The 21,822-nt window shown below is 43.1% G+C and overlaps 1 protein-coding gene across 1 annotated transcript in view; it reads left to right on the top strand.

Moving 5' to 3' along the window:
* The first annotated feature begins 4,907 nt into the window (after window positions 1–4,907).
* MAP11 (microtubule associated protein 11) overlaps window positions 4,908–21,822 on the top strand; it is a 48,588-nt gene continuing 31,673 nt past the window's right edge. The window contains exon 1 of the mRNA XM_033925486.1: window positions 4,908–5,255. Coding sequence (XP_033781377.1) covers window positions 4,908–5,255 — 348 coding nt within the window. The remainder of the gene's footprint in view (window positions 5,256–21,822) is intronic.

Raw genomic sequence — 21,822 nt, 5'->3', positions numbered from 1 at the left:
ATATTAAGAGTGGTCAGATAGAGTTAAATAATATTGGTGAAAGCAGAGAGCCTTGAGGAACTCCACAAGAAGGTTGCCATGAAGCAGATGTATTACCTTCAAGGTTCACTGAATAGGAACGGCACAAAAGAAATCTAGAGAACCAGTCCAGGACTACTTGGTGGAGACTTAAATCTGAAAGCAGCTGAAGAAGGATATCGTGGTGAACCACATCAAATGCTGCAGACAGATCAAATTGGAGTAAGATGGAATATTTATTTTGGGATTGAATTTGTTGGATTATTTTAATTTTATTTTTTTTATTAACTTTTCAGATCATCCATTATACAATCCATAAAACAACAAACAAAATGGAAATCATTATTACATCAGTCAAAGGAAAACTTACTAACAAAGAAAAAAGGAAAATCAAGTCCTTTTCAAGGAAGAAGTCTTTCTTAAACTTGAAATAGGAAACACATTCAATCAAGTAATAACTGGACCTATCGATCCTAAATTTGAGTGTTACTAACTAGTTCTATTCCACTTCCGGACTGTACAGTACATTCTCATGGTTTTTTAGAAATCTTTCCAATTGTAGTGGATCCCAGAATATAAAATCATTAGTTTGAAAATTCAATATACATTTGCACGGAAATTTTAGAAAGAACGTGGCTTTCAGAGCAATCACTCTAGGCTTCAAGGACAAAAAAACCTTTCGCCTAAGTTTAGTTGCTCTAGCCACGTCTGGGAACATCATCACCTTAGCTCCACAGAACTTCTCATTGTTTTTCTTGAAATACATTTTCATTATTAAAGATTTATCTTGTTCAGAAAGACAAGAAACCAAGAGTTGATCTGGTTGATGATATAACATCTTGTGTATCTTCCCAAAAAGGCTGTTAATTTTATTTCTGTAGCTATCAACCGATCAACCTCTTGTTCTCCTGGGAGTTTTTTCTTTAAGGAAATATAGGGCTCCTTTTACGAAGGTGTGCTAAGCATTTTAGCACACGCACCGGATTAGCACGCGCTAGACGAAAATCTACTGCCTGCTCAAAAGGAGGCGGTAGCGGCTAGCGCGCGTGACAATTTATCGTGCGCTATTCCGCGCATTAAGGCACAGCTTTGTAAAAGGAGTCCATAGTAACACTTAGGAAAATTTAGAGTAGTTTCCTTATCTAACCCTAGAATCTCTCTGAGGTATTTCCTCCAGAGGATCTCAGGGGAAAGAAGATATATTTATTTATTTATTTCGATTTCTATCTGTCCTCCCAGTAGCTCATAACGGGTTACAAGCAAACATTCACAGTGGAATACATTTGGACAGTACAAAGACTATACAGCAACTTAAGTACAGGTTAAGAATGGAGAAGAGAGTGCAGAAAGGAAGGGGCAATTTAAGGGGGCGATGGGGTTGATTGCAGTTGGAATTTTAGTTGAAGAGGAGGGTCTTTACCGCGTTCCGGAAGGTCATCAATGAGTTCTGTAATCTGATTTGCGGGGGGGGGGGGGGAGTTGGTTCCAAAGTTGGGGGATGAAGTGGCTGTAGGAGCATTTTCTTAGGAAAATTAATCATTCTCAGATTTCTAGCTCTATCTGCGTTTTCAAGCACTTCTATTTTAAAGTGAATATTACAAGAATCCTTAATAGCTGAGGTTGAAACAGCCTGAAGAGCTAAAACCTGAGATTGCACTGAACTACGACTATCCTATATGGAAATATTGGCATCCACATTAACAAATTTATCTACAACCTCTTGGGAAAAGACCTTATTTTGAGAAATAACAGAACTAATCATCCCCTCCACCCTTCGATTAATATCCCACAAATCTTTCAAAGTAATGTCTTGCTTTTCTTCATTATCATCAGACAATTGTGGTTCTGATATCCAAAATATCATAATTACTTGTGGCAACTTAGAAAAAGTTACCTAGTAGTAGCTGGTTGTTGCTTTTGTACTGTTAATTCTGAAGTGGGGCTTTGAAATAAAGCCTCCATTTTGCAAGAATTTGGTGGAGGAGACAGAATATTTGTTGGCGGAGATAATGAAATCTCGGATAATATGGAACCCTGATTAGCAAAGGAAACAATATGATAGTCCATAGGACTGGACAGAACCGGAGTTGAAACTTTTGTTTTTGCCTTATGTTTCCCCATCTGAAGTATATAAGTATTAAAGGTACCTCTATCCATAATTCCTCAGCACTCCTCGGTATTCCAAGTGGCTCCCAACGGAGGGGCACACCCTTGCGGTCACGCATGCCACAGAGGCCCCCTATGCAGGGAAAGAATAGAGGACTTCACTTTTGCCCAATGTAATCGGCAGATCAGGAATCAGCCATTTTGTCTTTCGATCGGCAGAGAACAGCACTTGCCAGCACCAGCAGGAAAGAGCACTTTTGCCCGATGTAATCACAGAAAGGCACCTCCCCAACCCCCAACCTGCATTTAAAAGATCTAGTAAATTCATACAAAACATTCTAAATATGGATTCTAAATATGACGTCCAAAATTGGGCACCCAACAAAACTGGCTAATGAGCCCATTAGTGTGAATAACTGGGTGATAATTGGCACCAGTTTGAATTTGCGTGCACATTTTGCTATGCACTATTCTATAACAATGTGCATCCAAATCCCACAGTGCACAATCCCAAAGGTGTATGGCCATGGGAGGTGCTTCCCACAGTGCACAATCCCAAAGGTGTATGGCCATGGGAGGTGCTTGGGCAGGTCAAGGGCTGGTTTGTTTCATCCTTGCCTCAGTAACCGATTGGTCTCTGGTTCTGCTCTGGTTTGTTCGATTGTTATCTAGGTAATTGATTTGTTGTTCGCTGGCACTAGACTGGCTCTTTCAATTGTCTTGGTAATGGGATTGGTCACTGGCTCTGCACTGATTTGTTTGATCATTAGCTCAGTAATGGATTAGTCGCTCACTGGGTCTGCTGGTTCCTTCAATTGTCTTGGTAACAGACTGGTTGCTGGCTTCTTTGATACTGGTATCGGTAATGGATTTTATGCTCACTAGCTCTGCACTGGCTCCTTTCATCATCTTGGTAATGGATTGGTCACTGGCTCTACAGTGGCTTGTTCAATTGTTATCTCAGTAATGGAATAGTTGCTCACTGGCTTCACCAAGCAAAGCTCAATCGATCGTTATCTCGGTAATGAATTAGTCACTCACTGGCTTTGCGCTGGCTCCTTCAATTGTCTTGATAACAGATTGGTCGCTGGCTTCTTTGATACTAGTATTGGTAATGGATTAATCATTGGCTATGCCCCAACGTATTTGATCATGGTCTCATTAATGGATTAGATGCTCACTAGCTCTGCACTAGCTCCTTTCATCATCTTGGTAATGGGATCGGTCACTGGTTCTACAGTGGCTTGTTCAATCGTTATCTCGATAATGGATTAGTCAAGCACTGGCTTGACCTAGGCTCGATCAATCGTTAGCTTGGTAATGGATTAGTAACTCACTGGCTCTGAGCTGGCTCCTTCAATTATCTTGGTAATGGGATTGGTCACTGGCTCTGCACTGGCTTGTGTGATCATTAGCTTGGTAATGGATTAGTCACTCACTGGTTTCACCTAGGCTCGTTAGTTCGGTAATGGATTAGTTGCTCACTGGCTTTGCACTGGCTCCTTCAATCGACTTGGTAATAGGATTGGTCACTGGCTCGTTCGATTGTTAGCTCGGTAATGGATTAGTTGCTCACTGGCTCCACCTAGCCTCATTCAATCGTTAGCTCAGTAATGGATTAGTCACTCACTGGCTTCACCTTAGGGCTATGCCATTTGATCGCTATGTCGGTTGTGGATTAGTTGTTCGCTGGCTCCTCCAATTGTCTTGGTAATGGGATTGGTCACTGGCTGATTCCATCATTAGCTCAGTAATGGATTAGTTGCTCACTGGTTTCACCTAAACTTGTTCGATCGTTAGCTCAGTAATGGATTAGTCACTCACTGACTTCACCTAGGGCAGTGGTCTCAAACTCAAACCTTTTGCAGGGCCACATTTTGGATTTGTAGGTACTTGGAGAGCCTCAGAAAAAAAACCAGTTAATGTCTTATTAAAGAAATGACAGTTTTGCATGAGGTAAAACGTATGCAAGTGAGGCTGGACTCATTTAGAGCACTGGTCTTTGACCTGGAGGCAACCGCATGAGCGGACTGCTGGGCACGATGGACCACTGGTCTGATCCAGCTGCGGCAATTCTTATGTTCTTAAATCTTTCTTTAATAATAAAATTGTAGTTTATAGCTAATGCGACATATGATCAAGAAACTTTTATTTTACTTTTGTGATTATGATAAACGTACCGAGGGCCTCCAAAGAGTACCTGGTGGCCCCCAGCCCGCAGTTTGAGACCTCTGACCTAGGGCAAGGGCCTTTGATCGTTATGTCGGTAATGGATTAGTTGCTCACTGGCTTTGTGCCGACTTCTTCAATTTTCTTGGTAATGACATTGGTCACTGGCTGGTTCGATCATTAGTTTGGCAATGGGTTAGTCACTCACTAGTTTTACCAATTGTTAACGCGGTAATTGGCTTCACCTAGCCTGGTTCAATCGCTAGCTCGGTAATGGATTAGGCACTCATTGGCTCCTTCAATTGTTTTGGTAACGGATTGGTCGCCGGCTTCTTCGATCCCGCTCTCGGCGCTGGATCGAGCCGCCTGCCCATCGCTAGCTCGCTATTGGATTAGGCACTCACTGGCTCCTTCAATTGTCTTGATAACGGATTGGTCGCCGGCTTCTTCGATCCCGCTCTCGGCGCTGGATTGAGCCGCCTGCCCATCGCTAGCTCGGTACTGGATTAGGCACTCACTGGCTCAGCGCTGGCTCCTTCAGTTGTCTTGGTAACGGATTGGTCGCCGGCTTCTTCGATCCCGCTCTCGGCGCTGGATTGAGCCGCCTGCCCAAGATGGAGTCGCAGTGCGATTACTTCATGTACTTCCCGGCGGTGCCGTTCCTGCCCCGCGAGCTGGCCGAGCCGGGCCGGTACCGGACGCTGCCCCGCCGCAATCACCTCTACCTGGGCGAGACCCTGCGCTTCCTGCTGGTGCTACGCTGCCGGGACCAGGCCGAGTCCCCGGGCAGCTGGAGCGAGCTGGCCGCCTCCCTGGCCGCCTTAGCCAGCGTCTCCCCGGGCCTGAGCCGGCGGGACGAGGAGCCCGAGGAGGCGGCAGCGGGAGGCTTCCACGAGTGCCGCCCGCTGCTCACCCACCGCCCGCAGCCAGGAGCCCGGGCAGCGGCGGGAGCCATCGCTGGGGTGAGTTGGGGGGGGGGGTGGTGAGGACCAGGACCAGGACCCTTCCCAGAGACGGTCTCGAAGGGCTGGTTTGCAACCTGTCAGCTTCGTTAGGTTTCATTCCAAAGGAGCTAACAGTAAACAGATACGTGACGTGGTTGCATGGAATAAAGTAGGAAAAGATGGAATAAAAAGATTGTTCCTGAGTTATGAAACATAATTGTCTAAGGACTTCCATTTCCTAACTCTTAGTAATTGAAAGATTATCTCCCAATTTGTTGTATAATAAAGCCCGATTCCGCCACATGGACAGTGATGGGAGGATTATCTTTCCCCTTTTTAAGTCAGGGCCACTTTGTATCCAAATGCGCTGGAGAGCCACCAAATAGGGTCCCATCAACTCGCCCTTCAATCTCCAAATACGCTCTGTTTGTCTGTTGGGAAATGTGGCTTTTCCTTCTTTCTGGCATGAGCTTGGATAGAGAGACAGTGTAGTATTAAAAAAAAAAAAAAAAAAGCCAGAATGATGATGAGGGCCACACCAGAGGTCATCAGGGGCTGCCGCTGGCTCCTGGGCCTTGCATTCAAGAACACTGTGTTAGACATTTAAGGTGCTGAATCAATAGTGCCTAACTTCTAGATGCCCAGGAGCACAATTATCAATCAGCTGCTAGGTGCTGTTTATAGAATCTAGGTGCTAGTGGCGCTTAAGCAGTCTTGGACCCCAGAGGGTGTTGAAACCTTAGGCGCACTACCATTTATGCCAGGGTTTTCTTAGCCTAAATAAGTGCACCTAAGTCAAGCCATGTCCATATCTGCCCCTAGCTATGCCTACTTTCCGGTAGGTGCCTACTAACTAATTATTTTTGTAACCATTTTTTCTAGTGCATTGTGTCTAGTGATCCTGAATGCTAGTGTCTTGTATCTGAACTAACAAATTGCTTGCAGAAAACTGTCAATAATATTTTCAACCCTACTGCCTTCCCAGGGAGGTGTTCCTACCCCCTCAGTTTGTTTTCTGCAAGCAAGTTGCTCAGAAGTGTTTCTGATCTGAAGTTTATTTTCATTTTTTTCTCTGTGTTCTTTTGAAGGCTTGGTGCCCAGAGGTTCCCATTTATTGGGATCTTTGCTAGGGAGAAAATGCAGACTCACGCAGTGGAGGTCTGCTGCTAGCAGGATCAGCCCTTGGGGAAATCTAGCTAGCCTGCCTACTTTTACATTTTTTGAGCTCAGGGGCAGTCCCCTGCGTAGCTGCTCCCATCCCTGATTTAATCAGGAGCTTGAGCGCAGGGAAAGCTGTTTGACTCCTTTCCGGCTCAGCTGAGACTAACAGAGGGCTGGCTGCGTGGTCCTCTCCCCCTTCGCGGTATGGTTTTCCAGGGGTTGAGGTTCAGTCCGACCTTGGTTCGACTGGCAGTCAGAAGGCCAGATTTGTCTAGCAAATCTGACAGACAGATTTCTTTTCCATCGATTCCAGCTGCAGGCCTATGCTGAAGCAGGCAGGCACCACACATGGCACAGTGAGTAAGGCTACTGAAGCCTATGGGGAAAATTGTGGGGGTAGGGGGTCCCTAAAATTTGAATTTGAGGGTTTCTGACCCTAGAGCCTAGGTCCCCCATCTCTAAAATCCCTTTGTGTCTTTGGTAATTTTGGTATCAGGGTGAGTGCTATTTTTCCCATTGTTTCTGGCAAGTGGCCTTGGTTTAGGGAGCTATTGAGTAGGCTGGTGATCCAGATGGTGATTTGGTAAGGAGCGGCAGTGAGAAGATAAGAGGGGCAGTTGTCTAGGTGCTGCAGCGCACGGACAGTTTGGATAGTAGTTTTTTTGTGTCGGGGACGGACAGGTTGGAAAATGAAGTCCAGATTTGGTCTGCTTTGGTGGGTTCAGGGGTGTGTTGAGACGTGCCGAGAATGTGTGTCTCGGTGGGGATTGATTTGGCTACCTCGGATTGTATAGATTTGATTTTGTAGAGAAAGAAGTCTGCTAGAACTTGAGCATTGATTTTTGTTGGGGTGTACTTTGGATTCTTGATCTAGCACTGGAGAAGTCTCTGGAAGACAAGACAGTCAGTCTTCTTGGATAGTGCTACAGTGGTAGCATATGTCAACAGTCAAGGATGCACCAGAAGCACACCATTGCGCCTAGAAGTGCAGCCCCTCCTCTGGTGGGTGGAAGCTACCTTGCAGGCTTTTTCAGCTGCGCACATAGCAGGAGAAAAATATGCAGGCCACCTTTTTCAGTCAACAGATTCTTGATCCGGGGGAATGGTCACTGTCTCCACAGGCATTCGGCACCATACTTTGGTGGTGGGGGCCTCCACAGATGGCTATAGATGGATCTGATGGCCTTGCTGGTGAATGCCAAGACGCCTTGCTTTTACAACTGCAGATATGAGCTCAGAAGCAAAGGATTGGATGCATTAGTCCAACCATGGTCGGAGAACAATCTCTTTAACGTGTTTTCCCTGTGACCTAAGCTCAGTCGAGTCATTCGCAGGATTGCGATCCAACTCGGCTTGGTAGTCCTAGTGCTGCCTCGTGGCCTTGCAGACCATGATATGTGGACCTAGTCCCTCTCCAGGCGGATGAAGGCCTCAGACTCCTGGTTCGTGTGGATCTTATCACTAGGGAACCAGTTCCTATTGAGAATCTGGTACACTTTGGGCTTACGGCATGTCTCATGAGCAGGCAGCCCTGACATGCAAGGGTTATTCAGATGTAGTGATGACCATGTCTGAATAACCCTTGCATGTCAGGGCTGCCTGCTCCATGCCGTAAGCCCAAAGTTGCTCGGAGCTAAGAAGCTGTCCAGTGGTAGCTTTTGCTAAAGCCTGGAAGTCCTTTCAGTGCTTGTGTGCGGTGAAGGATGTAGAGTCCTTGACTTTGTTGCAGGAAGGACTGGCCATTTGTCAGATTTTCACCCCTAAGGGGGGTCTAAGAAAATGGATAAAGCGTTGAATTTTCTGGTTGTCAAGCGACTGCTTCTTCGGTAGCTCATAGTTACCAATGAGTTTCGCCTTTTGGATCGCATTTTTTTTTCTGTCCAGTTATGCCAAGAAAGGTAAGCCAGCATCTAAAGCCTTGGTTTCCAGGTGGATGTAAATGACCATTTCCTCCACGTATGTGGGCTGTGGTAAACAACCACCGATTACATTGAAGTGCACTCCACTAGAGAGGTTGCTGCCTTTTAGGCGGAGACTAGGGCTATCTCGGGATTTGTAGAGAAGCTATATGATCTACCCTTCATATCTTTACCAGATTCTGTAGGGTGAATGCTGCAGCCAGGAAAGATACCGCTTTTAGGTTCTCTGTTTTGAAGACAGGTTCTGTGGGCCTGCCCTAAATTCCGGGGACTGCCCTAAATTCCCTAATGTTCAGGACTACTAGACACATTGCACTAGAAAGAAAGATTAGGTTCTTACCTTTGTAATTTTCTTTCAAGTAGATGCGTCTAGTGAGTCTGAAACTCCACCTTGTGAGTGGACTTTCCTTATCTTCTACCTTAAGATTTCTTTGTCTCTCAGAGAAGTTGAGAGGATAAAATAAAGGCTGGTTTAAGTCTCTGCTTGATAGCAGGACATATGAGTAGCTATGAACGCTATGCATAGCTAGTGCACAGGTTTGGATGTTATAATGTTAATTGCTATGTTTGTTATAGAGCAGAATGATATTGTTCTGTCAGGGATTCTTCCCTGTTTCCCTCCTTCCAGTTATGCCTTTCTTTAAAGTGCTATTGTACTTGGTTGCTTTTGTACAAACTGAGGGGGCAGGAGCAGCTACCTGGGAAGGAGGTGGAGTTGATAACATGATTGACAGTTTTCTGCAAGCAGCTTGCTAGTTCAGATACAAGATTCTAGCATTCGGGACCACTAGACATATCTACAAGGAAGAAGATTACCAAGGTAAGAACCTAATCTTTCTTTTAATGGCATGTTTCAGTTATCAGCGCAAGTTAAGCCTTGTTGAATAATTAAGTTTGGCAAACATAGTCAATCTAGTTTGTTTTTGTACAAACTGAGGGGGCAGGAGCAGCTCCCTTGGAAGGAGGTTGAGTTGAAAAAATGATTTGACAGTTTTCTGCAAGCAACTTGCTAGTTCAGATACAAGATCCTAGTTTTCAGGACCACTAGACATATCTACAAGGAAGAAGATTACTGAGTTAAGAACCTAATCTTTCTTTTAGTGGCACGTTTCAATTATCAGCGCCAGTTAAGCCTTGTTGAATAATTAAGTTTGGCACGCCTAGTCGATCTAGGTGCCTAAGTTCAGGTGCTGTTTGTAGAATCTGGGCCATAGGGCCCAGATTTACTGCAGAAATGTGTTATTTACTACAAGTGCTGTTTTAGGCTTTGGGATCTAGTTATGAATAGTGTGCGATAATGGCGTTAGTGCACTATATCGTGGTCCAGTAGACTATATTGCATTTGATAATGTAATGAGTTACAGAGTTGCTGTTTGGGTGCCACAGAGAGGCAAGATTTTTTTGTCTTTCTTTTATTCAATTTTCTATACCGTTCTCCCAGGGGAGTTCAGAACGGTTTACATTTGTTTACTATTCATTAATTATTCCTCAGGTACTTTAGCTAGATTGTGAGCCTTCAGGACAGTTAGGGAATTTCTAAGTACCTATCTTCAATAATTTTATTTTATTGTATCTTCAATGTATTCTGTATTGTAAACCGCTTAGAAACTTCACGGTTATTAGCGGTATATAAGAATTAAATTCAATTACCGTAAATTATACAGATACTCAAGCATTTTTCCCTGTCTGTCCCGGCGGGCTCACAATCTACCTAATGTACCTGGGGCAATGGGGGGATTAAGTGACTTGCCCAGGGTCACAAGGCCTTTTCCTTATGTGAAATTCAGGGATGATATTTAACAAAAATAGGAAGTCAAAAGGCAATTAAATATAGCAAAATAATGACTCCAATAAGAAACTGCCAATGGAGGGTGGTCAATAGGATATATAAAACAGGGTCACGAGGAGCAGCGTGGGTTTGAACCCACAACCCCAGGGTGCTGAGGCTGCAGCTTTAACCACTGCGCCACACACTCCCACAGTAATGGCCCTTCCTTGAATAGTCCTTTTATTTTATTGTTCCATGCCTTGTGATATTCATTGGCCTAGTAACAGTTCCATACCTTTCTCTCAGCATATTTATTCTTCCTTTCCCTAAAAGCTATGACAGTTCTTTAATACATATGCATTTTATAAACACTGGGTTTCTGCAATAAAAACATATATCCCTTATAAATTCAAACTTATTTCTTATACAGTGGAAATAACCACACTTTTACTCATTTACAGAACTTCAGGTGATTGTCCTCCTGATGGTAAGCTCAAAGCAGAGCGTTCCATTTACGTAATGATTCTCATTTTCAAAGCAGATGGACTTTTATTTATTTAAAATATTTATAATCTGCTTAATGCCTAAGTGGCTTACAAAAAAACAAACATAATGTCAATAAACCAAACAACTTTTAAAATAAATTAAACAGGAAAAAGTATCACTAAAAATTGTCATTTCAAATTTCATCTTGAACTCTTTTGAAACAATTCCACAATTCCATGTAGTGTTATCTTATGATACTGTGATATTTGGAATGTCTATGAGAAAAAAGAGTCAGATATCATCTTGTAATAATAAACTTTTATTGATCATGACTGGAGTTGCCATCCAACATATTACTAATAACTGGAAAGACCATAGTAGGCTTAATTTTAATTTCTGGTGGAATTTGTTATGTCACATATATAGAATGGAAAGATCATTGGCAGTACAGAATGGAAAGTATAAAAATTTTATTAAAATATGGGAGCCATTAACATCTTTTTGTAATGATTAAATGCCATTTTTCTATTAATTATACACCACTTAATGTTGGGTGGGGGGAGGGTTTCAAGTGTAGGGTTTATGATCTTATAATGAATAATGGGCTTTGAGGGAGGGTGGGGGGAAGGTTACATTTATATTTATAGAATATAATAATAAGATTTTCAAGTGGTCTAATTAATTGTGTTTATTATGAATTTTTGTACACTTGATGAAAGTTTAAAAATGAATAAAGAATTAAAAAAAAAGAAAAAAGAAACAATTCCATATCTCATAATAAACAAAAATTTCCAATGGCAGGAAAAAGCTTGAACAAAAAAAATGCTTTTTTAACAATTTTCTTTAAGTCCTTCTAGAGGTCAGCTGCTCAAATACAGCAAGATTTATAAACTTATGTAAACCTTTTCCTACCCTTTCTCATTTTTAAGTTCTTGTAAACCGTGCCGAGCTCTACTTCCGTGGAGATGATGCTGTATATAAACTTAAGGTTTAGTTTAGTTTAGTTTAGTTTTTGTATCTCGGAGTGACTGAAACAGGTCTAGATAAAAATTGCTGTTGGATATCCTACTTTTGGGGGGCTTCGTAGTCCCACCTAAAATATATCCACATCAGGCTCCTTTGCTGTTTGGATGAATTTGGATGCCTCAAAATGTCTCAGAAAGAAAGGCGCGCTTGCCATTTTAGCTCTCGCTAACGCGTCCATTATCGCACGCTAAAATGGCTACAGCACCTTTGTAAAAGAGGAGGGAAGTCAGATATGTCAGTACGTTGAAATTATGTTTCTCTGTTGCAGGCCCAGTCTTAAGGAATGAGATAGCTGGAACGATACGACTTTGTAGTGATGTATTACAATAAATTGCAATACATCTCTCCAAAGTTGTATCGTTCTAGCTATCTAATTCCATAAGAGCAGTTGAGCAGCTGACCTCTAGAAGGATTAAGGCATGACAACTCCATATAGGGTTAGGGATGCAGAACTCAAGGTGAGAGGGGTTAGGAATTGAAAGCAGTCTTGAAGAGTTGGGCTTTCAACTTGGGCCTTGCACACTGCCAGAGATGGAGCCCGCCGTAGGGATTGGGACAATTTGTTCCAAGCGTACAGCATAGCAAGATAGAAGGGATAGAATCTGGAGTTGACAAAGGAGTAAGTAGAAGAGCAAAGACAAGAGGGACTTAGCAGCTCAGCTGAGCGGAGCTCATGGAGGGGGGGGGCAGGAACTGCTTAAGGAGAAAGCAACCAGAGGGTAGTGGTCGATGGAGATCACTCTGAGGAAACGGATGTTACCAATAGTGTGCCTCAAGGATTGGTTCTTGGTCCTGTTCTTTTTAACATTTTTATAAGCAATAATTGCTGAAGAGCTATCGGGTAAGATTTGTCTCTTTGTAGATGATACCAAAATATGCAATAAAGTAGACACCCCTGATGGTGTGAATAACATGAGGAAGGACCTAGTGAAGCTTGAAGAATGGTCTGAAATTTGGCAGCTAAGAAAGAGGTCATGCATTTGGGCTGCAAAAATCCAAGGAAACGGCACATTTTAAGGGGCAAAGAACTTATGTGCACTAGTACTGCCCGATTCACGATTCGAATCGGTTTACTGATTCACTTCGGGTGAATCGATTCGAATTGATTTAAAATAAAAAAAATCAGCTTCCCGATTCGGACCCTCCTCCCTCGCCCCCTAAAGCAGGAGTGGCAGCGCTGCTCTTGCTGGCTGGCCACTGCTGCACCTGCTTTAGAGGATGAGGAGGGAGGGTCAGTTGGGAAGTCCTGCTGTCCGGCTTCCCCCCCCTGGTGTCCGGTTTCCCACCCTGGCCTCCCCGCACCATTTACCTTATAGGTGCAGCCTGCAGAGAAGATTGCGGTTATCGCGTCTTTGCAAACTGCTTTGAGCTGTTTCCTCCGCCGCAATCCTGCCTCTGACGTCAGAGGAGGGGCAGGACCGCAGCAGAGGAAACAGCTCAAAGCAGTTTGCAAAGACGCTATAACCACGATCTTCTCTGCAGGCTGCACCTATAAAGTAAACGGTGCAGGGAGGCTAGGGGGAACACAGAGGCCTTCCCGGGGGGGGGAGCGCAGTCCTTCAGAGTGGGGGGTGGGACAGGCCTTCAGGGGGGACAGGTCTTCAAGGGGAGGGGTGCAGGCCTTTAAAGGGGGGGACAGACCTTCAAGGGGGGGACAGGCCAGGGATGGTAGCATAGGCCTTTAGGGGGGGGACAAATCTTCAAGGGGGGGGGAAGGCCTTCAGGGATGGGATGCAGGCCTTTAAGGGGAAGTGCAGGCCTTCAGGGGGGCCAGACCTTCAGGAGAGGGGGGGCCCTGGTGTAGAAGTACACAGAGGGAGGGAGGGAAGGGGGATCAAAGAGACGTGCATATGCCGGACTTTGGGGGATAAGAAATAACACTGCACAACAATTTTTTGGTTAAGTCTTGATTCCTGAAAAGTTTTTGGTGATTATGACAGGTACCAACTTGGTATGCTCAAATATGGTTTTGGTTTTACTGCATCACGTAAGAACTATGAGAAATAGACATTTTTATGTTTACTGACAATAAAATATATAGTCAAGTTTACGTTTCGCACAAGCGACTAAATGAAACAGAATTAAAAGTGTTTTGCTCCCGAGTTTCTTTTATATTCAGTGTCTGGTGCATCACGTTGTAGCATCCAACAATAGTCGGCAAGCATTGACGGATTCCAATTGCCCTGGTATCGTTTCTCCATCGTAGCTATGTCTTGATGAAACCTTTCACCGTGCTCGTCACTCACAGCACCGAGATTTGCGGGGAAGAAGTCCAAGTGTGAATGGAGGAAATGAATCTTGAGTGACATATTGCACTTCATTCTCTTGTATGCTTTGAGAAGTTTGTCTACCAGCTGAATGTAGTTTGGGGCTCTGTAATTGCCCAGAAAATTGTCAACAACGTCTTTCAAGGCTTTCCAGCCAATTTTTTCCGGCCCAACTAACAGATCTTCAAATCGCTTGTCACTCATAACATGTCTGATCTGGGGGCCAACAAAAATACCCTCTTTGATCTTGGCATCAGTTATTCTTGGGAACATCTGTCTTAAATAACGAAAACCTTCCCCTTCCTTGTTCATTGCTTTCACAAAATTCTTCATGAGTCCCAGTTTAATGTGAAGAGGAGGCAAAAATATCTTTGTCGGGTCAACAAGCGATTCATGTGCTACATTTTTCTGTCCTGGAACTAACTTTTTACGGAGTGGCCAGTTCTTTCTAGAATAGTGCGACTCTCTGTCTCGGCTGTCCCATTCGCAGATGAAACAGCAGTACTTTGTATAGCCAAGCTGCAGTCCTAGTAACAGAGCAACGACTTTGAGGTCTCCACAGATATTCCAGTTATACCTGGTATACTGGACATACTTTAGTAACATTTCCATATTCTCATATGTTTCTTTCATATGTGCTGCATAGCCAACAGGTACTGAAGGATAAACGTTGCCATTGTGCAACAGAACAGCTTTCAGGCTTAACATTGACGAATCAATGAAAAGACGCCACTCTTCCGGGTTGTGATCACAACCAAAGACCGAGAACAATCCTTCAATGTCACAACAGAAACAGAGACTGTCGACTTGTGCAAAAAATTTGGTTATATCATGATGCCGGTCTCGAAACACAGAAATTTTCGTACCTGGTGATAGCAAACACCATTCCTGCAGTCTCGAACCTAGCAGCTCAGCTTTTGCTTTTGACAGACCCAAATCTCTGACCAAATCGTTCAATTCGGACTGTGTTATCAGATGTGGATCGCCTGATGAGGATGGTTCAAAATCCGGGTCAATGTCACTGTTAGAACCCTGCACTGCAGTTTCTTCATCTGGTTCGTCTAAGGTCCAATCCTCTGGTGGTTTCGGAACTGGAAGACTGTCATCATGTGGCATGGGTCTCATTGCTGAAGGCAGATTAGGATATTCAATTGACTTCTTGTTTTTGGCAGAGAAACCAGACACATTAGTCAAACAGAAATAACAGTCCGTCACATGGTCTTTCTGTTCTCGCCATATCATCGGAACAGCAAATGGCATCGTCTTTCGAGTACCTCTGAGCCAGGCTCTCAGACTAACAGCACATGTCGCACAGCAAATGTGAGGCGCCCATTGCTTGTCTTGATCACCTATTTTGCAGCCAAAATACAGATGATAGGCTTTCTTTACAAGGGCAGTCATCGAACGTCTCTGAGGCGTAAGTGTATATTCCCCACAGATATAGCAGAATGTGTCGCGGCTGTTACGACACCGACGAGACATATTGCCCGACACCAAAACGTCTATAGCATCAAGCTTACTTACTGTTATATTGCTACAGCTACTATACTACTATACTTTACTATACTGATACTATATACACACACGGACTATCTATATTAACCAAATGAGCAGGATCGGTGTATGGAAGCCACCATTATAGCATGGTGAGACAGCGCAAGCTCGTTCAGACCTGCCCAGACATGCCCAGGATGTCATCTTCCATAAAACAGCTTCCAACCTGGCTAGATTTTATGCATGGACATACCCAGGCGGCACAAACCGTTGTTGATAAGACACTTATGGGAGAAAAAATTGTTTGCATCCAAATATAAGAAAAAATCACGACAAAATTGAAGATTTCTCTGAAATGGTACGTGATGGGTAATTTTTGATGTAATATTCATGATCAGCACCCAAAATTCTATAAGAAACACCCAGCAGTGTTCAGGAAGCAAAAACTTTGTTGTGCAGTGTAATGGGTCTAAAAATAGAGGAGAGGAGATAGATGGGATTTAGGGAGGGAAGGGAGAGAAGTTGGTCACAAGGGATGGTGTATTGTGGAGGGGAGGATAGAGATACTGGATAGGAGGGTAGTTGGGAAAAGAAAGGAAGAGATGGTGGACCCTGAGGTGGTGGGAAAGGAGGGAGAAATGCTGGATGAAAGGGTAGTTAAGAAAAAGTGGATCTGGGGAGGGAGATGAAAAAAAGGAAAGATGCCAGATCTCCTGGGGAGGGAAGGGAAACGGAAGGGGAGAACAGAGATGGCAGATGGATGGTTAGCACGGAAAAAGAAGGAGACCCTGGCAAGCAAGTTATCAGAAGACACCCAGAGCCTGGGACCACCAAGATTTGAATAATGACCAGACAACAAAAGGTAGAAAAACTAATTCTATTTTCTGTTTTATGATTACAATATGTCAGATTTGAAACATGTATCCTGCCAGAGCTGGTGTTAGACTGCAAACATGAGCTAGGATTTAACAGAGAGAGGAAAAGTCTTTTTTGTTTGTTTATTTTGTTTACACCACAGCGCCAGTGTGGTTAGGAGAAGGCAAAGACTATAAAGTAAACACACCAGGATGTTTGAAAAAACATCCAATTGGGCAGGAAAATCAAATTGAAATTTTTTTTCCTAAATTGGGCAACACTAATGTGCATGACAGAAGAGCGGGACTTGGGTGTGACTGTATGTGATGTTAAGGTGGCCAAACAGGTTGAAAAAGTGACAGTGAAATATAGAAGGATGCTAGGGTACATAGTCCTTGATGAAAAATTGCGGGATATAAGACCTGTATAGTAGTAGTAGTAGTAGAGACTGACATGGGGACAAATTTTTCCCTATCCCACCAGGCACTCAGTTTCCCTGTCCTGTCCCCGCTGATTTTGTTGCTGTCCCTTTCTCTGTCCCATTCCTATAAGCTGAGCCTTAACCGCACAAACCTTGAGCACTTATGATTTTAAAGTATCTGAGGCTTGTGCAGATGAGGACAGAGCTTGCAGAAATGGGGCAAGGACCGGAAAAGAACTTGCCGGGATGGGACAGGAAAATGAGTTCCCGCGAGGAGGGGGGAGGGGAAAATTGTCCCTGTGTCATTCTCTAGTGCATAGGAAGAGGTATGGCCAGTAGGAAAAAGGAAGTATTGATGCCACTATGAAAGACTCTGTTGAGACCTCATTTAGAATATTGTGTATAAAGAGGATGAAGTTGGTCCAGAGGAAGGCAATTGAAATGGTCGGTGGTGTTCATCATAAGGCATATGGGGACAGACTTAAAGATCTCAATATGTACACTTTGAAGGAAATAAGAACATATGAATTGCTGCTTCTGGGTCAGACCAGTGGTCCATCGTGCCCAGCAGTCTGCTCACGCGGTGGCCCTTAGGTCAAAGACCAGTGCCCTAACTTAGACTAGCCTTACCTGTGTACGTTCTGGTTCAGCAGGAACTTGTCTAACTTTGTCTTGAAACCCTGGAGGGTGTTTTCCCCTATAGCAGCCTCCAGAAGAGCGTTCCAGTTTTCTTCCACTCTCTGGGTGAAGAAGAACTTCCTTACGTTTGTATGTAATCTATCCCCTTTTAACTTTAGAGAGTGCCCTCTCGTTCTCTCTACCTTAGAGAGGGTGAACAACCTGTCTTTATCTACTAAGTCTATTCCCTTCATTATCTTGAATGTTTCAATCATGTCCCCTCTGTCTCCTCTTTTCAAGGGAAAAGAGGCCCAGTTTCTCTAATCTCTCGCTGTACGGCAACTCCTCCAGCCCCTTAACCATTTTAGTCGCTCTTCTCTGGACCCTTTCGAGTAGTACCGTCTCCTTCTTCATGTATGGCGACCAGCGATGGACGCAGTACTCCAGGTGAGGGCACACCATGGTCCGGTACAGCGGCATGATAACCTTCTCCAATCTGTTCGTGATCCCCTTCTTAATCATTCCTAGCATTCTGTTCACCCTTTTCGCCGTCGCCACACATTGCGCGGACAGCTTCATTGACTTGTCAACCAGTACTCCCAAGTTTCTTTCCTGGGGGGGGAAGTGTCTCCAAGTACTGCACTGGAGATATGATAGAGATGTTTAAATACCTACATATCTGTTATAGCAGGCTCTTATATTTGACACCCCTCAAAGAGTTCAAACAATAAAGTAATAGTTGGAGAGGCTCTAAAGTCTCTTAACCCACTGACCTCAGAAATGCCTAGGGGTATGTTCATAAATCTTCAAAGAACATACAGACCCATAGCGGCACCCATAGTCGTCATAGGTCACTAAATTCTTTTTATTTATTCAATAGTTTATTCAATAGTTTATATAAATATTTCTTTCGTTATTTAAAGTATCAAAACAGTACTCATCTTTTGCTTTGTTTTCATCTACGCGGGTGGGGGTAGGCACTCCGACATAGACTATGTTTCGCCCCTACGGGCTGTATCAAGGAATCCCCCTGCAGTAATAACAATTTAATTAAGTAATTTAACTTTTATAGTGATTTTAAACCAAATATAGTTTATATAACAAGCATTCTACAATACCTTAAATCCAGCGACTCATGCTTCCCGCTGTAGAGTTTTATATCAGGAAAACATGGCCGCGGCGTTTAAAGCTATAAATAGCTATACTCTAGCGTCATGACGTATCTCTAGCGTCAGACACACCTCCCAGCTGATTTCCCTATTATATTACGTTACAATATCATAACCTCATTCAGATTAAAGAGAACCACTCAATTTCAGCGTTAAGTCCTAAAGGTATCACTGTATTTAATCTGTAGATCCATTTCTGTTCTTTAAAATTTAATTTATCTTTGATATTTCCACCTTAGGGCGAAGTTTGCTCAGCGATCTCTTCTCCTTAGGGAGAAAAATATAGAACCTTCAGATGAACAGTTAATAATGGTACTTCCATATACACCTCTAAGTACCTCTTTTTTTGCAATAATTAAGAATCACTGGCGGACACTTCAATTGAGTGCTCAATTCCAAAACTATCCTATAGTTTCCTATAAGCGGGGGAGGACTGTGGGGGAATTTCTATCCAGGCATCGCTATGAAACTAAAAGAAGAGATGACACGACTGTATTTTCCCATCAAGCCTGTTCTCAGTGCCAATGGTGCGATCTAACACTGGAAGGCCCCACTTGGAATGATCCGGGGACTAACATCACTTATCAAGCCTATTCGAATACATCTTGTCAGAGTTCTTCTGTCATCTATATGATCAGATGCCCATGCCAATTGCTCTATATTGGACGGACAAGTAGGAAAATTAACATCCGCCTAAACGAGCATAAATCTAGAATAAATACAGGGAATATAGAGGCTCCCCTTGTCCAACATTGGAGGGAGAAAAAACACAAAATTATAGATATGAAATGGAGGGTCATTGACCAGGTTTCTAGTGGGTGGGAGGGTGGAAATATCAAAGATAAATTAAATTTTAAAGAACAGAAATGGATCTACAGATTAAATACAGTGATACCTTTAGGACTTAACGCTGAAATTGAGTGGTTCTCTTTAATCTGAATGAGGTTGTGATATTGTAACGTAATATAATAGGGAAATCAGCTGGGAGGTGTGTCTGACGCTAGAGATACGTCATGACGCTAGAGTATAGCTATTTATAGCTTTAAACGCCGCGGCCATGTTTTCCTGATATAAAACTCTACAGCGGGAAGCATGAGTCGCTGGATTTAAGGTATTGTAGAATGCTTGTTATATAAACTATATTGGTTTAAAATCACTATAAAAGTTAAATTACTTAATTAAATTGTTATTACTGCAGGGGGATTCCTTGATACAGCCCGTAGGGGCGAAACATAGTCTATGTCGGAGTGCCTACCCCCACCCGCGTAGATGAAAACAAAGCAAAAGATGAGTACTGTTTTGATACTTTAAATAACGAAAGAAATATTTATATAAACTATTGAATAAACTATTGAATAAATAAAAAGAATTTAGTGACCTATGACGACTATGGGTGCCGCTATGGGTCTGTATGTTCTTTGAAGATTTATGAACATACCCCTAGGCATTTCTGAGGTCAGTGGGTTAAGAGACTTTAGAGCCTCTCCAACTATTACTTTATTGTTTAAATACCTACATGGCATAAATGTGCTTGAGGCAAGTCTCTTATTTGAAAGAAAACTCCAGAATGAGAGGACATAAAATGAAGTTAAGAGGTGATAGGCTCAGGAGTAATCTAAGGAAATAATTTTTTACAGAATGGTAGAGGTGGTGGAGACAGACTGTGTCTGAATTCAAGAAAATGTGGGTCAGGCACATGGCATCTCTTAGGGAGAGGAGGAGATAATAGATGCTGTGGATAGACAGAGTGGATGGGACATTTGGCCTTTATCTGCCATCATGTTTCTTTGTAGCTCTTAAAGCTGCAGACGAATCAGTTTCCCCTCTGCATCATAAATATGCTGCTCATCTTATATCAAAGTCTTCCCTGGCATATCTCATAGGTTTCAATACTTTAAGATTGCTGTTAAAATCCTATGGATCACTTTGGTGCCGATAAATTATCCGATTTGAAAATGACAATCGATGTTAAAAAACATTGTAACATAGCAGATGATGGCAGATAAAGACCCGAATGGTCCATCTAGTCTGCCCAACCTGATTCAATCTAAAAATTTGTTGTTGTTTTTTTTCTTCTTCTTCTTAGCTATTTCTGGGCAAGAATCCAAAGCTGCCCAGTACTGTTCTTAGGTTCCAACTTCTGAAGGCTCCGTCAAAGCTCACTCCAGTCCATCTACACCCTCCCAGCCATTGAAAACCCTCCCCAGCCCATCCTTCACCATATATAGACACAGACCGTGCAAGTCTGCCCAATACTGGCCTTAGTTCTTCAATATTTACTATTATTTTCTGATTCTAGATCCTCTGTGTTCATCTTGTGCTTTTTTGAACTCGGTCACCGTTTTCATTTCCACCACCTCTCTTGGGAGCGCATTGTAGGCATCCACCACCCTCTCCGTAAAGAAGAATTTCCTTGCATTGCTCTTGAGTCTACCACCCCTCAACCTCAAATTATGTCCCCTGGTTTTTACCATGTTCCTTTCTCTGGAAAAGATTATGTTCTACGTTAATACCCTTCAAGTATTTGAACGTCTGAATCGTATCTTCCCCTGTCCCTCCTTTCCTCTAAGGCAGTGGTCTCAAACTCGCGGCCCGAGGGCCACATGCGGCCCGCCAGGTCCTATTTTGAGGCCCTCGGTATGTTTATCATAATCACAAAAGTAAAATAAAACAGTTTCTTGATCATATGTCTCTTTAGCTATAAATGACAATATTATTATTAAGACTTAGCCAAAAGGAAAGATTTATAAACTATAAAGAGTTTTACCTCATTAAAAAAATTGTCATTTCTTTAATAAAACAATAACTAGTTTTTCTGAGGCCCATCCAAGTATCTACAAATCCAAAATATGGCCCTGCAAAGGGTTTGAGTTTGAGACCACCGCTCTAAGGTATATATACAATTGAGGTTCGGAAAGGTCTGCTGTAATCCCCATCCGATCAGTTGTAGGAGAAAGCAATCAACACGTACACAGAATAGTCCATGGAAGGAGGCATAAATGTGCCTATGGTCAGGAAAAGCTACGCCGCAGGGACGCATGAGCATCAATCATAGGTGTGCCTTTTTGTAGCGCTTTATTGGCGCACGTCATAAGAGCGGAAGTTGGAGAACTAAACAAACCATGCAAATGTAAAAATGCAAGCTGCTGGTATATGCTTCTAACACACGTTACAATGCTACCGGCACCTCCTGATTTGTTGCTAATTTTGAATCGTAAAGTCTGGCACTTCATTTTGTGCATCATCTGGGCATCAGTCAGTGCTCATTTTAATTTGGATGAGCTCGTCATAATCCATGTACGTACGATTATCTGAGGCTGCTACAAACCACAGAAATGACAGCAATTAGCTATTTTGGGCATCAGTAGCTGAAATTCTTTGATGCTAAACTGGTTAGATTT

The sequence above is a fragment of the Geotrypetes seraphini genome, chromosome 16 (assembly GCF_902459505.1).
Source record: "Geotrypetes seraphini chromosome 16, aGeoSer1.1, whole genome shotgun sequence".
In the NCBI taxonomy this organism is placed as follows: domain Eukaryota; kingdom Metazoa; phylum Chordata; class Amphibia; order Gymnophiona; family Dermophiidae; genus Geotrypetes; species Geotrypetes seraphini.
Note: the sequence above shows the minus strand (reverse complement) of the source record. Positions and strands in the feature narration are given on the sequence as shown.